The sequence below is a fragment of the Lissotriton vulgaris genome, chromosome 3_1 (genome assembly GCF_964263255.1).
Source record: "Lissotriton vulgaris chromosome 3_1, aLisVul1.2, whole genome shotgun sequence".
Taxonomy (NCBI): Eukaryota; Metazoa; Chordata; class Amphibia; order Caudata; family Salamandridae; genus Lissotriton; species Lissotriton vulgaris.
This window is the reverse complement of record NC_141689.1, coordinates 1,132,096,554-1,132,113,357: the sequence shown is the minus strand read 5'-3', so window position 1 is coordinate 1,132,113,357 and position 16,804 is coordinate 1,132,096,554. Positions and strand designations below refer to the sequence as shown.

General features: G+C 45.7%; 1 protein-coding gene across 1 annotated transcript in view; it reads left to right on the top strand.

The window, feature by feature from the left end:
- The window catches only part of ENPEP (glutamyl aminopeptidase), a 354,204-nt gene that overhangs the window by 233,381 nt on the left and 104,019 nt on the right, over positions 1-16,804 (top strand). Inside the window, exon 11 of the mRNA XM_086961606.1 lies at positions 12,259-12,344. Within this exon, the coding sequence (XP_086817732.1) occupies positions 12,259-12,344 (86 nt within the window). The remainder of the gene's footprint in view (positions 1-12,258; positions 12,345-16,804) is intronic.

Below are 16,804 nucleotides of genomic sequence, written 5' to 3'. Positions count from 1 at the left end.
AACTGTCTGTTTATGTAGACAGCCTCAGGTCAATATGGTCGACTAGTTTCAGCAATTAGAGGACTATTTTTGTCCTTGCTTTCATCAGGACCAGAATTAAAACAAAAGCTACTACACCAGGTGAAGAAGTAAATCAAAAGCAAAAAGTGACACCAAAGAAACATAAACAAGTGCACATGGTCACCTGAATGCTCCGGGTGCCCTTACAGTCTGTGCAAGTCACTGTGAAAAGAAAATGAGGAGGTATAGCTCTCAATAGAAAATGGGCCAGACAGTAAAACCATCAAGTATGATTTAAACTAACACACATAAAGTGTTGTTCAGAAAAAGCACTATCTGAGTGCTAACACAGTTAGAAAACATTTGGGGGAAGATTTATAATGCCAAATGTTAGTGAGCTCTTACCTCAATCTGTAAGGTTGGCTGGCCTCACCCCACCTGGCAGAGGCTCAGGGGAAAATGAAGCACCGCTCTAGAAAACATGTAGGACACATATTAAAACATAAAATGCACATGACAGAACAAAGCTCCTCTCACAACCATTTGCCGAAAAATCCATGGTCCTGAAAACCAATCAAAATGGTGTCATGCTCAGGAAAGAAGCACCATGTGAGTAAGTACCCATGGTGGAAAATGCTCGCAAAAGCGGTTGAGCGCAAGGGCTCACCTTACCTAACCTTCGGTACTCCTGGCCGGCTTCCTGGCCGTCTGGGGAGGTACCGACAGCTGGCGAGGGAGTGTAGATAAGCCCTGCACTCATTGGGTAAGAGGTCACGTGGGGCGTCCCACTGGCATCCCTGGATTGGCTCAGACGCCTGTATAGATTTACAACCACTCGCTGCTCGATAAGGAAAGGTTCGAACCGAATAAGTGTGAACAGCTGCGGGCAGGCAGAAGCCTGTAAGGATCCTGCGCCGCTATTGGACGCGCAGTCACGTGACGCGTTCACAGCGCGTATCGCGGTTGGGCCGAGTGCGTGTTAGAACTGCACTCCTATTGGGTAACAGCGTCAATGGTTCATGCCGGGTCTGCCTCGGTAGTCAAAGCAACGAGGGTAAACAAAACGGCGAGGGTAAACCAGGAAGGGGTTTGAACATGTCTTCATAATACACGGACTGTAACAACTAAAGAATATGAGTGACATGCATGAGAAGCGCTGGTGATTAAAAGCACTTTCGAGCAAAAAGTGTGGAATGCAATGTGCGCTCACGAGGAATTTAATTTGGATTATATAAGGACGTGGATGTTACACCAGAAACAGAGCAAGGCTCTTATGAAGTGCCACCCGCCGGCCCAGTGGTCAAATGCCAGGTAATACATACAATGGTGGTTCACCCACTTAGACAGAGGGCTAGGAGCATGGTGTAACTAACTCGTAGGATCTTATGTGTCTATCTCCCTCTTATTATGAACAAGGCAAACAGTATTCTACTGTGGTTAAGGTGCGCTCACGAGGAGTTTAATTTGGATTTTATAAGGACGTGGATGTTACACCCGAAACAGAGCAAGGCTCTTATGAAGTGCCACCCCCCGGCCCAGTGGTCAAATGCCAGGTAATACATATAATGGTGGTTCACCCACTTAGACAGAGGGCTAGGAGCATGGTGTAACTAACTCGTAGGATCTTATGTGTCTATCTCCCTCTTGTTATGAACAAGGCAAACAGTATTCTGCTGTGGTTAAGGTGACACAGTATTGAATAAGGCTGAGGTAAGACGATGGTGCCGTTGTTACAGAGACGACCATGGAATATTGTCATTCAGACCCTCTTTGTGTGTTTTCAATTTGAGGACCCATCTTTGTTCTTTTTTCATTAGATAGCTGGCCACGTCTGTAGTGTGTGCGGGTATGAAAGGTTGTTCAAGAACAGTCCATTGGAATTCTGTGGCTAGATGTTTGGCTTCCAAGAAATGGGCAGTAAGTTTGGTGGCTTGTCTCGCACAACGGATCGTGCTCTTGTGCTCAGATATCCGTATGCGGACCTTGCGTGTTGTCATGCCTACGTACTTGTAACCACAAGGACAAGTGATAAGGTAGATCACGTGGTCACTATTATAATTAGTGAACTTTACTTGCTTCCATGGTCTTGTGGTCCCTATGTCGATTTCCAATGTTTTCTTTGTCTGTGCGCAGACCTGGCAATTGCCACAGGGATGGTGCCCCTGGACAGGGGGAAGGTTCCACAGTGTGCCTACAGCTCTGGGCATCTCCTCGCGCGGCCTGGTGTGTACCAGTCTGTCCCTCAAATTTGGGCCCCTCTTAAAGGAGACCAGGGGACGGGGAAGGGTAAGGCGCCCAGAGTTCAATATAGGCCAATGCTTCTTGACCGCACTCTGAATGCTGTTCGAAAGACTACCAAATGTGTGGGCAAAGGTGAGACGGTCTAGGTCAGGCTTGGGAGGTCTCGGTTCCAGTAGGGCATCCCGGTTGTTATTCATAGCCCTTTTCAAGGACCTCTTCACAAGTTTAGGAGGATGTTTTCGAGCTACAAGTTGTCTACTTAAATCATTAGAGTGTTTGTCAAAAGCTGTCCTCGTGGAACAGTTCCTCTGTACCCGTAGAAATTGGCTAAAGGGGAGGCTTTCCCTTAGTGCTCGTGGGTGGTTGCTGTCAAATAACAGCAGGGAGTTCCTTGCGGTTGGTTTCCTGTAAAGCTCTGATCGTAGGCCATCTGGTCCTGCTGTTATCAGAAGATCAAGGAATGCTAATTGTAGCTGTCCGATCTCGATGGTAAATTTAAGGTGATTATTTCTGCTGTTCAGCCACCCCAAGAATTCTAAGCAGCTCTCACTCGAACCTCGCCACACAACAAAGACGTCGTCGATGTACCTTTTCCAGGTTCTCAATTTGTCAATAAAAGGATTAGTCTGGTTCAGTACATGATTTTGTTCGAACGAGTGAACATACAGATTCGCCAGGCTGGGGGCGTAAACGCTCCCCATGCTGGTCCCTGAGGTTTGAAGGTAAACCTTGTCCTCGAATTGGAAAAAGTTTTGTTTCATGGCCAGTGTAGCACAGGCCATTATGAATGAGACAGGAGTAATGCTGTTAAATTCTCTGGACTCAAGAAGTTGATGTATCACGTCCAGTGTCTCATCCTGCGGGATGGAGGTGTAGAGTGCCTCAACATCAAATGAAACTAGGAGGTCAGTATCTCTGTCAAACTCGATGTTGGGTATCAATCTGAGGAGGTCGGTGGTATCCTTAAGGTAAGTGGGCATTTCCTGCACCATGGGTCTCAAGAAATGGTCCACAAAAGTGGAGAGGGGTTCAAGGGCTGACCCTATCCCAGAAATGATGGGACGTCCTGGGGGTGGTCGTTGCTCCTTGTGAACCTTGGGTAAGGTGTAAAAGTAAGGCATCTTGGGGTGCTCGGTGCAAAGGTACCTGGCTTCAGCTGGGGTGATCCATCCCTCTGTGGAGGCTGCCTCCACCATTGTTTTGATGTTTGATTTCAACTCATCCGTCGGGTCATAGTTCAGCGGGGCGTAAGATTGTCTCATATTCAGTTGTCTGAGGCACTCTGTTCTATAAACTTGTGTGTCTATTATAACAATCGATCCGCCCTTATCGGCTGGCATTATTGTTAAGTTCTTATTATCAGTCAAGGACTTAAGTGCTGAATGAAGAGATTTAGGCAAGTTGTGAAAAACTCTACGGTTGGTGCTGAAGAGGTCATCCATTTCTTTCTCTAAAGCCTGCTCATAGGCCAGCACCTGGGGAGGCATAAGATGGGTCGGAGGAGTGAAAGTAGACTTACACTTCAGTCCGGTATTGACATCTTCTTCACTCTGTGTGTTCTCTTCCTTGTCCGCGAAGAAGAAGTGTAATCTGATTTTCCTAAGAAACCTGGCTAGTTCTAGCCGGGTTTCAAACTCATCATTATAATGAGTAGGCACAAAGCCTAAACCTTTGTTTAAGGCCTCCTCCTCTTGTTGGGTCAGAACATGGCTGCTTAAGTTGATGACTATACTGGTGCTGCACTGCTCTGTCCGGTCTCCTTGTTTTTGGATGAGTTGCTCCTCAGTGTCCTCCCTTCTGTTGATGTTGATGGGGGGCTGAAGTGAACTTGAGGCTGTGAATTCCCTCTCTTCCTGCCTCGAAATCTGCCCCGGCCAAACCCTAAAAAAGGCTGCCCATTGAAGTTATTTGCTTGAAAATTGCCGGGGAAGTTCGGCATGTTGGGACCCATAGGCTGTTGGAACGGGCCTGGTTGTTGTGGTGGGAAGAAAGGGTGCATGCCACCAAACTGCCAGGGATGGGGTGACCACCATTGTTGTTGTTGGTTGCCCCTCCAGTTGTTTCTAAAGTTCCTTTTGCCTTGGTCTCGGCCTCGTGAGTAGGAGTTATCACTACCAGTGTCGCTGCCTGACGAATTATCGCCGGAGCTGGATGTACTATAGGATGATCCCTTCCTGCGGCCATTACTACCAAGGTCTGGGGGAGTGTAAGTATCACTAGAGTAAGGATAAATTTTCTCGAACTGAAACTTGTCAAGATCTTTCTTGAATTTATCCATCTTGACCGAAAGTGTATGCTCTCTAAAGTCTCTGTTGTTTTTATTCGTATCATCCAAGTTCTTGCTAAAGACCTTAGGAGCAATTGTGGTTTTGATTTTGGACTCTAGGATTTGAATTTCTATAAGCATAGTGTCAGCTATGCGTTTAGAGGTTTGGATGATCAGAATCAGCCAGTCTCTGGTGCACCTCCAAGCGATCAAAGCCCAGTTTTTTAAAAACTCTCTATCATTTAGAAATAGTCTAGGTGTGTTGGTTACTATGAGACCGGTAGGTGCACAGTCATTTCGTAGGTATTGAGCCATGATTGTACCATGCGTGGCTGTTCTAGTTTGTGATTTCTTTAAAATTAACAGTTTCCTCCAGTCGTCCTCACTCGCAGTGACTGCAGACCCGGATGACTCTGTAAGGTCAGGATGATCAGCCAGTGCTGCTAGGAGGTCAGCGTCGGAGAAAGATAACCCATGGTTCTCAGCCATGGTAGGAGGAGATGTCCCGTCAAATGTGCAAAGAATGAACTAGAGTGGCAGAAAGGCTCAAATCACAAATGTGTGATGAGCCACTACTACGATAAGATTAATTAGTAGGAAGTACAAGGTCCGCAGTTGAAAAACTGCACTGAACAACAAAACACTACGGTGGAGGAGGATCTAGGGGAAGTTTAAAGACCAGGCTCTGGGTACTATCCCCAGCAGAACTAATAAACAACAAAGGTACCAGAGGGTCTCAGATAAATGTGCCCACAAATAAAGAAAACCAACCGAGAACTCACCCTTACTCACAGGTTATGTCACAGAGAGCTCTCCATGGATGAGGAAAAATACCCATCAGTCACCATTCGGATCCGCCCTTCATCATTTGGGATTTTATCCGTACCACCCGTCAGAGGTTATTAGTACTCTCCTCAGAGGTCAACCCGGTTGTAGGGGGTATCCTCAATGAGTGCAAGAGACGACAGTGTGGTATACCACTCGATGTAGGTGAGTGGCAGGAAAAGTGGGACTGGGGTGTGCAGTGCAAAAGAGGTGTGAAAAAGAAGAAACCAAGAAAAAGTGTGTTTTAAAATTGGTTTAGAAAAAGCACTAGACAAAGATTTATTCCAGGTGTGCTTAACATACCAATGTTAAAAACAATGCACCCGCAAACTGTCTGTTTATGTAGACAGCCTCAGGTCAATATGGTCGACTAGTTTCAGCAATTAGAGGACTATTTTTGTCCTTGCTTTCATCAGGACCAGAATTAAAACAAATGCTACTACACCAGGTGAAGAAGTAAATCAAAAGCAAAAAGTGACACCAAAGAAACATAAACAAGTGCACATGGTCACCTGAATGCTCCGGGTGCCCTTACAGTCTGTGCAAGTCACTGTGAAAAGAAAATGAGGAGGTATAGCTCTCAATAGAAAATGGGCCAGACAGTAAAACCATCAAGTATGATTTAAACTAACACACATAAAGTGTTGTTCAGAAAAAGCACTATCTGAGTGCTAACACAGTTAGAAAACATTTGGGGGAAGATTTATAATGCCAAATGTTAGTGAGCTCTTACCTCAATCTGTAAGGTTGGCTGGCCTCACCCCACCTGGCAGAGGCTCAGGGGAAAATGAAGCACCGCTCTAGAAAACATGTAGGACACATATTAAAACATAAAATGCACATGACAGAACAAGGCTCCTCTCACAACCATTTGCCGAAAAATACATGGTCCTGAAAACCAATCAAAATGGTGTCATGCTCAGGAAAGAAGTACCATGTGAGTAAGTACCCATGGTGGAAAATGCTCGCAAAAGCGGTTGAGCGCAAGGGCTCACCTTACCTAACCGTCGGTACTCCTGGCCGGCGTCCTGGCCATCTGGGGAGGTACCGACAGCTGGCGAGGGAGTGTAGATAAGCCCTGCACTCATTGGGTAAGAGGTCACGTGGGGCGTCCCACTGGCGTCCCTGGATTGGCTCAGACGCCTGTATAGATTTACAACCACTCGCTGCTCGATAAGGAAAGGTTCGAACCGAATAAGTGTGAACAGCTGCGGGCAGGCAGAAGCCTGTAAGGAACCTGCGCCGCTATTGGACGCGCAGTCACGTGACGCGTTCACAGCGCGTATCGCGATTGGGCCGAGTGCGTGTTAGAACTGCACTCCTATAGGGTAACAGCGTCAATGGTTCATGCCGGGTCTGCCTCGGTAGTCAAAGCAACGAGGGTAAACAAAACGGCGAGGGTAAACCAGGAAGGGGTTTGAACATGTCTTCAAAATACACGGACTGTAACAACTAAAGAATATGAGTGACATGCATGAGAAGCGCTGGTGATTAAAAGCGCTTTCGAGCAAAAAGTGTGGAATGCAATGTGCGCTCACGAGGAATTTAATTTGGATTATAAAAGGACGTGGATGTTACACCAGAAACAGAGCAAGGCTCTTATGAAGTGCCACCCGCCGGCCCAGTGGTCAAATGCCAGGTAATACATACAATGGTGGTTCACCCACTTAGACAGAGGGCTAGGAGCATGGTGTAACTAACTCGTAGGATCTTATGTGTCTATCTCCCTCTTATTATGAACAAGGCAAACAGTATTCTACTGTGGTTAAGGTGCGCTCACGAGGAGTTTAATTTGGATTTTATAAGGACGTGGATGTTACACCCGAAACAGAGCAAGGCTCTTATGAAGTGCCACCCCCCGGCCCAGTGGTCAAATGCCAGGTAATACATATAATGGTGGTTCACCCACTTAGACAGAGGGCTAGGAGCATGGTGTAACTAACTCGTAGGATCTTATGTGTCTATCTCCCTCTTGTTATGAACAAGGCAAACAGTATTCTGCTGTGGTTAAGGTGACACAGTATTGAATAAGGCTGAGGTAAGACGATGGTGCTGTTGTTACAGAGACGACCATGGAATATCGTCATTCAGACCCTCTTTGTGTGTTTTCAATTTGAGGACCCATCTTTGTTCTTTTTTCATTAGATAGCTGGCCACGTCTGTAGTGTGTGCGGGTATGAAAGGTTGTTCAAGAACAGTCCATTGGAATTCTGTGGCTAGATGTTTGGCTTCCAAGAAATGGGCAGTAAGTTTGGTGGCTTGTCTCGCACAACGGATCGTGCTCTTGTGCTCAGATATCCGTATGCGGACCTTGCGTGTTGTCATGCCTACGTACTTGTAACCACAAGGACAAGTAATAAGGTAGATCACGTGGTTACTATTACAATTAGTGAACTTTACTTGCTTCCATGGTCTTGTGGTCCCTATGTCGATTTCCAATGTTTTCTTTGTCTGTGCGCAGACCTGGCAATTGCCACAGGGATGGTGCCCCTGGACAGGGGGAAGATTCCACAGTGTGCCTACAGCTCTGGGCATCTCCTCGCGCGGCCTGGTGTGTACCAGTCTGTCCCTCAAATTTGGGCCCCTCTTAAAACAGACCAGGGGACGGGGAAGGGTAAGGCGCCCAGAGTTCAATATAGGCCAATGCTTCTTGACCGCACTCTGAATGCTGTTCGAAAGACTACCAAATGTGTGGACAAAGGTGAGACGGTCTAGGTCAGGCTTGGGAGGTCTCGGTTCCAGTAGGGCATCCCGGTTGTTATTCATAGCCCTTTTCAAGGACCTCTTCACAAGTTTAGGAGGATATTTTCGAGCTACAAGTTGTCTACTTAAATCATTAGAGTGTTTGTCAAAAGCTGTCCTCGTGGAACAGTTCCTCTGTACCCGTAGAAATTGGCTAAAGGGGAGGCTTTCCCTTAGTGCTCGTGGGTGGTTGCTGTCAAATAACAGCAGGGAGTTCCTTGCGGTTGGTTTCCTGTAAAGCTCTGATCGTAGGCCATCTGGTCCTGCTGTTATCAGAAGATCAAGGAATGCTAATTGTAGCTGTCCGATCTCGATGGTAAATTTAAGGTGAATATTTCTGCTGTTCAGCCACCCCAAGAATTCTAAGCAGCTCTCACTCGAACCTCGCCACACAACAAAGACGTTGTCGATGTACCTTTTCCAAGTTCTAAATTTGTCAATAAAAGGATTAGTCTGGTTCAGTACATGATTTTGTTCGAACGAGTGAACATACAGATTCGCCAGGCTGGGGGCGTAAACGCTCCCCATGCTGGTCCCTGAGGTTTGAAGGTAAACCTGGTCCTCGAATTGGAAAAAGTTTTGTTTCATGGCCAGTGTAGCACAGGCCATTATGAATGAGACAGGAGTAATGCTGGTAAATTCTCTGGACTCAAGAAGTTGATGTATCACGTCCAGTGTCTCATCCTGCGGGATGGAGGTGTAGAGTGCCTCAACATCAAATGAAACTAGGAGGTCAGTATCTCTGTCAAACTCGATGTTGGGTATCAATCTGAGGAGGTCGGTGGTATCCTTAAGGTAAGTGGGCATTTCCTGCACCATGGGTCTCAAGAAATGGTCCACAAAAGTGGAGAGGGGTTCAAGGGCTGACCCTATCCCAGAAATGATGGGACGTCCTGGGGGTGGTCGTTGCTCCTTGTGAACCTTGGGTAAGGTGTAAAAGTAAGGCATCTTGGGGTGCTCAGTGCAGAGGTACCTGGCTTCAGCTGGGGTGATCCATCCCTCTGTGGAGGCTTCCTCCACCATTGTTTTGATGTTTGATTTCAACTCATCCGTCGGGTCATAGTTCAGCGGGGCGTAAGATTGTCTCATATTCAGTTGTCTGAGGCACTCTGTTCTATAAACTTGTGTGTCCATTATAACAATCGATCCGCCCTTATCGGCTGGCTTTATTGTTAAGTTCTTATTATCAGTCAAGGACTTAAGTGCTGAATGAAGAGATTTAGGCAAGTTGTGAAAAACTCTACGGTTGGTGCTGAAGAGGTCATCCATTTCTTTCTCTAAAGCCTGCTCATAGGCCAGCACCTGGGGAGGCATAAGATGGGTCGGAGGAGTGAAAGTAGACTTACACTTCAGTCCGGTATTGACATCTTCTTCACTCTGTGTGTTCATTTCCTTGTCCGCGAAGAAGAAGTGTAATCTGATTTTCCTAAGAAACCTGGCTAGTTCTAGCCGGGTTTCACACTCATCATTATAATGAGTAGGCACAAAGCCTAAACCTTTGTTTAAGGCCTCCTCCTCTTGTTGGGTCAGAACATGGCTGCTTAAGTTGATGACTATACTGGTGCTGCACTGCTCTGTCCGGTCTCCTTGTTTTTGGATGAGTTGCTCCTCAGTGTCCTCCCTTCTGTTGATGTTGATGGGGGGCTGAAGTGAACTTGAGGCTGTGGGTTCCCTCTCTTCCTGCCTCGAGATCTGCCCCAGCCAAACCCTAAAAAAGGCTGCCCATTGAAGTTATTTGCTTGAAAATTGCCGGGGAAGTTCGGCATGTTGGGACCCATAGGCTGTTGGAACGGGCCTGGTTGTTGTGGTGGGAAGAAAGGGTGCATGCCACCAAACTGCCAGGGATGGGGTGACCACCATTGTTGTTGTTGGTTGCCCCTCCAGTTGTTTCTAAAGTTCCTTTTGCCTTGGCCTCGGCCTCGTGAGTAGGAGTTATCACTACCAGTGTCGCTGCCTGACGAATTATCGCCGGAGCTGGATGTACTATAGGATGATCCCTTCCTGCGGGCATTACTACCAAGGTCTGGGGGAGTGTAAGTATCACTAGAGTAAGGATAAATTTTCTCGAACTGAAACTTGTCAAGATCTTTCTTGAATTTATCCATCTTGACCGAAAGTGTATGCTCTCTAAAGTCTCTGTTGTGTTTATCCGTATCATCCAAGTTCTTGCTAAAGACCTTAGGAGCAATTGTGGTTTTGATTTTGGACTCTAGGATTTGAATTTCTATAAGCATAGTGTCAGCTATGCGTTTAGAGGTTTGGATGATCAGAATCAGCCAGTCTCTGGTGCACCTCCAAGCGATCAAAGCCCAGTTTTTTAAAAACTCTCTATCATTTAGAAATAGTCTAGGTGTGTTGGTTACTATGAGACCGGTAGGTGCACAGTCATTTCGTAGGTATTGAGCCATGATTGTACCATGCGGGGCTGTTCTAGTTTGTGATTTCTTTAAAATTAACAGTTTCCCCCAGTCGTCCTCACTCGCATTGACTGCAGACCCGGATGACTCTGTAAGGTCAGGATGATCAGCCAGTGCTGCTAGGAGGTCAGCGTCGGAGAAAGATAACCCATGGTTCTCAGCCATGGTAGGAGGAGATGTCCCGTCAAATGTGCAAAGAATGAACTAGAGTGGCAGAAAGGCTCAAATCACAAATGTGTGATGAGCCACTACTACGATAAGATTAATTCGTAGGAAGTACAAGGTCCGCCGTTGAAAAACTGCACTGAACAACAAAACACTACGGTGGAGGAGGACCTAGAGGAAGTTTAAAGACCAGGCTCTGGGTACTATCCCCAGCAGAACTAATAAACAACAAAGGTACCAGAGGGTCTCAGATAAATGTGCCCACAAATAAAGAAAACCAACCGAGAACTCACCCTTACTCACAGGTTATGTCACAGAGAGCCCTCCATGGATGAGGAAAAATACCCATCAGTCACCATTCGGATCCGCCCTTCATCATTTGGGATTTTATCCGTACCACGTTCAACAAACAATTAGGGAGGGTCTAAGGGCAGATTTACCGACCGACCAGATATAAGCCCCGAACTCAATGCACAACAACAAGTAATATCTGGGGGTCATAGGACTCCGTACCACCCGTCAGAGGTTATTAGTACTCTCTTCAGAGGTCAACCCGGTGGTAGGGGGTATCCTCAATGAGTACAAGAGACGACAGTGTGGTATACCACTCGATGTAGGTGAGTGGCAGGAAAAGTGGGACTGGGGTGTGCAGTGCAAAAGAGGTGTGAAAAAGAAGAAACCAAGAAAAAGTGTGTTTTAAAATTGGTTTAGAAAAAGCACTAGACAAAGATTTATTCCAGGTGTGCTTAACATACCGCCTGGGTCATGTTTGCGCTATACAAAACTTTATAAATATAAAATCAAAATAAATAAAATTCAGCAAGCTTTTTTGTTTTACAAAAAAATGATTCCCAAGGTCTGACAGTGTTTTTGTAAAACAAAATATGAATGACCCTGAAACCCTAGGACTTTCCTCCCAAGGCATTTATCCCTTTTGCTGCTCAGAAATGCCAGTCTTTTCCTAGTGGTCCCAAACAGAAAAACGTACATCAGGCCATCCTCTCTAAATAGGGCTGGTGGTGTGATGTACTTCCACCTACAGTACCAAGTAAATTGGGCTGTTAGTATAAGGTTACTGCTTGCAGAAACATGACGGTATGCCTGGCTCTAAATAGAACAGGCTGTGCATACGTTTAGTAGAAAGGATTCTTCACCAGTTTTGTGGTGGAGAATCTTGACCACCAAACTCTTAATAACCCCCTTCGTCTCTTCTGTCCATGTATGCTTATGTCAATGTTATTGCAGCAAACACACATCCACACTTGGATGCTATGTAATACGAGACATATTTTGCTGACAAGACTTGATTGTCCATATATTAGCAAAAAATGCAAACATTAAAACAATAGTATGCCATGACCTGCCCTTGCGCCTTAAAACCACTGCATGTATATGACTGCTATTGAATATTTATTTCTTGGTATGTTGATGTTGTTGAAACCTATCTTTTGAACGTAAAATAAACTATTGTGGGTGAAGTTCCTAATTCTGAAATCCTTAGAATAGTTTTGAATTTGCTTACATTTTGTTCCTGCTCTCAAATAAAAGTTTAATTGTAGATGTTTTTAAGAACATTATTTTCATCTCTCTATATAATTTCAGCTACACGTGGCATTTTCCAATAAAATATGCTGGAACCACCAGCAAACAGGAACATGTTGCATTTTACAACAAGTCCATGTCAACAGGTAATCTTAAATATCTTAATATTTAGCATTTTAAGTTGCAACTAATTTTAATGTGTTTTAAAACATCAATTACAAATAATTGTAAAGTAACATGCAACAATATCATATAATGTACTGAGACTGCTGATTTTAATGAAAACAAAAATCAAAAACTGAAATGTGTATAGCAATTTACATGGAATTTAATATATTTACATTTATTTAGTTAATTTATTTTCATGCATTTACTTTCAATGTATGTATTTAAAATACGGTGATGGATCAAGCCCTGATCTCTTGACTGGGTAGGAGTATTCTGCATCATTCAGAAACTCTGTCCATCACCTTTTCCAAAATTGAATTTATCCACACTAAGTGTGGGAGGGTATACTCAGACGTGAGTCCCTAGCTCATTGCACCATCAGGATTCAAGCAAGCCGGGCCGATGATGGCTGAAATGCCAGCAACCGGTCCCCGGTAGCTTGTCTCCTTTCTGGTGAAGAATTGGCTTGGTAGTTTGGTCTGCCCTGTTCCTTTCATGCACTGGGACAGGAACAGACTAATTTGCATGTAGCCAGGTTCTGAGCTGGGATGGTGCAGTGAGCTAAAAAACGGTGATGGATCAAGCCCTGATCTCTTGACTGGGTAGGAGTATTCTGCATCATTCAGAAATTCTGTCCATCACCTTTTCCAAAATTGAATTTATCCACACTAAGTGTGGGAGGGTATACTCAGACGTGAGTCCCTAGCTCATTGCACCATCAGGATTCAAGCAAGCCGGGCCGATGACGGCTGAAATGCCAGAAACCGGTCCCCGGTAGCTTGTCTCCTTTCTGGTGAAGAATTGGCTTGGTAGTTTGGTCTGCCCTGTTCCTTTCATGCACTGGGACAGGAACAGACTAATTTGCATGTAGCCAGGTTCTGAGCTGGGATGGTGCAGTGAGCTAAAAAACGGTGATGGATCAAGCCCTGATCTCTTGACTGGGTAGGAGTATTCTGCATCATTCAGAAACTCTGTCCATCACCTTTTCCAAAATTGAATTTATCCACACTAAGTGTGGGAGGGTATACTCAGACGTGAGTCCCTAGCTCATTGCACCATCAGGATTCAAGCAAGCCGGGCCGATGACGGCTGAAATGCCAGAAACCGGTCCCCGGTAGCTTGTCTCCTTTCTGGTGAAGAATTGGCTTGGTAGTTTGGTCTGCCCTGTTCCTTTCATGCACTGGGACAGGAACAGACTAATTTGCATGTAGCCAGGTTCTGAGCTGGGATGGTGCAGTGAGCTAAAAAACGGTGATGGATCAAGCCCTGATCTCTTGACTGGGTAGGAGTATTCTGCATCATTCAGAAACTCTGTCCATCACCTTTTCCAAAATTGAATTTATCCACACTAAGTGTGGGAGGGTATACTCAGACGTGAGTCCCTAGCTCATTGCACCATCAGGATTCAAGCAAGCCGGGCCGATGACGGCTGAAATGCCAGAAACCGGTCCCCGGTAGCTTGTCTCCTTTCTGGTGAAGAATTGGCTTGGTAGTTTGGTCTGCCCTGTTCCTTTCATGCACTGGGACAGGAACAGACTAATTTGCATGTAGCCAGGTTCTGAGCTGGGATGGTGCAGTGAGCTAAAAAACGGTGATGGATCAAGCCCTGATCTCTTGACTGGGTAGGAGTATTCTGCATCATTCAGAAACTCTGTCCATCACCTTTTCCAAAATTGATTTTATCCACACTAAGTGTGGGAGGGTATACTCAGACGTGAGTCCCTAGCTCATTGCACCATCAGGATTCAAGCAAGCCGGGCCGATGACGGCTGAAATGCCAGAAACCGGTCCCCGGTAGCTTGTCTCCTTTCTGGTGAAGAATTGGCTTGGTAGTTTGGTCTGCCCTGTTCCTTTCATGCACTGGGACAGGAACAGACTAATTTGCATGTAGCCAGGTTCTGAGCTGGGATGGTGCAGTGAGCTAAAAAACGGTGATGGATCAAGCCCTGATCTCTTGACTGGGTAGGAGTATTCTGCATCATTCAGAAACTCTGTCCATCACCTTTTCCAAAATTGAATTTATCCACACTAAGTGTGGGAGGGTATACTCAGACGTGAGTCCCTAGCTCATTGCACCATCAGGATTCAAGCAAGCCGGGCCGATGACGGCTGAAATGCCAGAAACCGGTCCCCGGTAGCTTGTCTCCTTTCTGGTGAAGAATTGGCTTGGTAGTTTGGTCTGCCCTGTTCCTTTCATGCACTGGGACAGGAACAGACTAATTTGCATGTAGCCAGGTTCTGAGCTGGGATGGTGCAGTGAGCTAAAAAACGGTGATGGATCAAGCCCTGATCTCTTGACTGGGTAGGAGTATTCTGCATCATTCAGAAACTCTGTCCATCACCTTTTCCAAAATTGAATTTATCCACACTAAGTGTGGGAGGGTATACTCAGACGTGAGTCCCTAGCTCATTGCACCATCAGGATTCAAGCAAGCCGGGCCGATGACGGCTGAAATGCCAGAAACCGGTCCCCGGTAGCTTGTCTCCTTTCTGGTGAAGAATTGGCTTGGTAGTTTGGTCTGCCCTGTTCCTTTCATGCACTGCGACAGGAACAGACTAATTTGCATGTAGCCAGGTTCTGAGCTGGGATGGTGCAGTGAGCTAAAAAACGGTGATGGATCAAGCCCTGATCTCTTGACTGGGTAGGAGTATTCTGCATCATTCAGAAACTCTGTCCATCACCTTTTCCAAAATTGAATTTATCCACACTAAGTTTGGGAGGGTATACTCAGACGTGAGTCCCTAGCTCATTGCACCATCAGGATTCAAGCAAGCCGGGCCGATGACGGCTGAAATGCCAGAAACCGGTCCCCGGTAGCTTGTCTCCTTTCTGGTGAAGAATTGGCTTGGTAGTTTGGTCTGCCCTGTTCCTTTCATGCACTGGGACAGGAACAGACTAATTTGCATGTAGCCAGGTTCTGAGCTGGGATGGTGCAGTGAGCTAAAAAACGGTGATGGATCAAGCCCTGATCTCTTGACTGGGTAGGAGTATTCTGCATCATTCAGAAACTCTGTCCATCACCTTTTCCAAAATTGAATTTATCCACACTAAGTGTGGGAGGGTATACTCAGACGTGAGTCCCTAGCTCATTGCACCATCAGGATTCAAGCAAGCCGGGCCGATGAAGGCTGAAATGCCAGAAACCGGTCCCCGGTAGCTTGTCTCCTTTCTGGTGAAGAATTGGCTTGGTAGTTTGGTCTGCCCTGTTCCTTTCATGCACTGGGACAGGAACAGACTAATTTGCATGTAGCCAGGTTCTGAGCTGGGATGGTGCAGTGAGCTAAAAAACGGTGATGGATCAAGCCCTGATCTCTTGACTGGGTAGGAGTATTCTGCATCATTCAGACACTCTGTCCATCACCTTTTCCAAAATTGAATTTATCCACACTAAGTGTGGGAGGGTATACTCAGACGTGAGTCCCTAGCTCATTGCACCATCAGGATTCAAGCAAGCCGGGCCGATGACGGCTGAAATGCCAGAAACCGGTCCCCGGTAGCTTGTCTCCTTTCTGGTGAAGAATTGGCTTGGTAGTTTGGTCTGCCCTGTTCCTTTCATGCACTGGGACAGGAACAGACTAATTTGCATGTAGCCAGGTTCTGAGCTGGGATGGTGCAGTGAGCTAAAAAACGGTGATGGATCAAGCCCTGATCTCTTGACTGGGTAGGAGTATTCTGCATCATTCAGAAACTCTGTCCATCACCTTTTCCAAAATTGAATTTATCCACACTAAGTGTGGGAGGGTATACTCAGACGTGAGTCCCTAGCTCATTGCACCATCAGGATTCAAGCAAGCCGGGCCGATGACGGCTGAAATGCCAGAAACCGGTCCCCGGTAGCTTGTCTCCTTTCTGGTGAAGAATTGGCTTGGTAGTTTGGTCTGCCCTGTTCCTTTCATGCACTGGGACAGGAACAGACTAATTTGCATGTAGCCAGGTTCTGAGCTGGGATGGTGCAGTGAGCTAAAAAACGGTGATGGATCAAGCCCTGATCTCTTGACTGGGTAGGAGTATTCTGCATCATTCAGAAACTCTGTCCATCACCTTTTCCAAAATTGTATTTACATTTATTTAAGTAATTGTGATTCACTGAGAAAAGCACTATTTACATTTTCTAACCATAGATATTTAGCTAAGACATTCTCAAAAAAGGACAGCAGTTTAAAATGAAAAACGTTTTCCTTAGCAAGCCCAAGACAGTACAACTTGAGCTTTAATTATCCATCAGCTAGCTTGCCAGAACATCCTAGAAGCATCAGGGAACAATCCATGTAGGTATTTTTTTTTTCTCCTCAAAATATTCTTTATTCCAATAAGTTATACACCAAATACAAATGACACAAGAACATATGTGTGGAGTTCAAGTTCTAAAAAGCGAGTTAAGTGCTAAATAAATATGTACAAAAAAAATGCCATAACATACAACACTTACCTAGACTA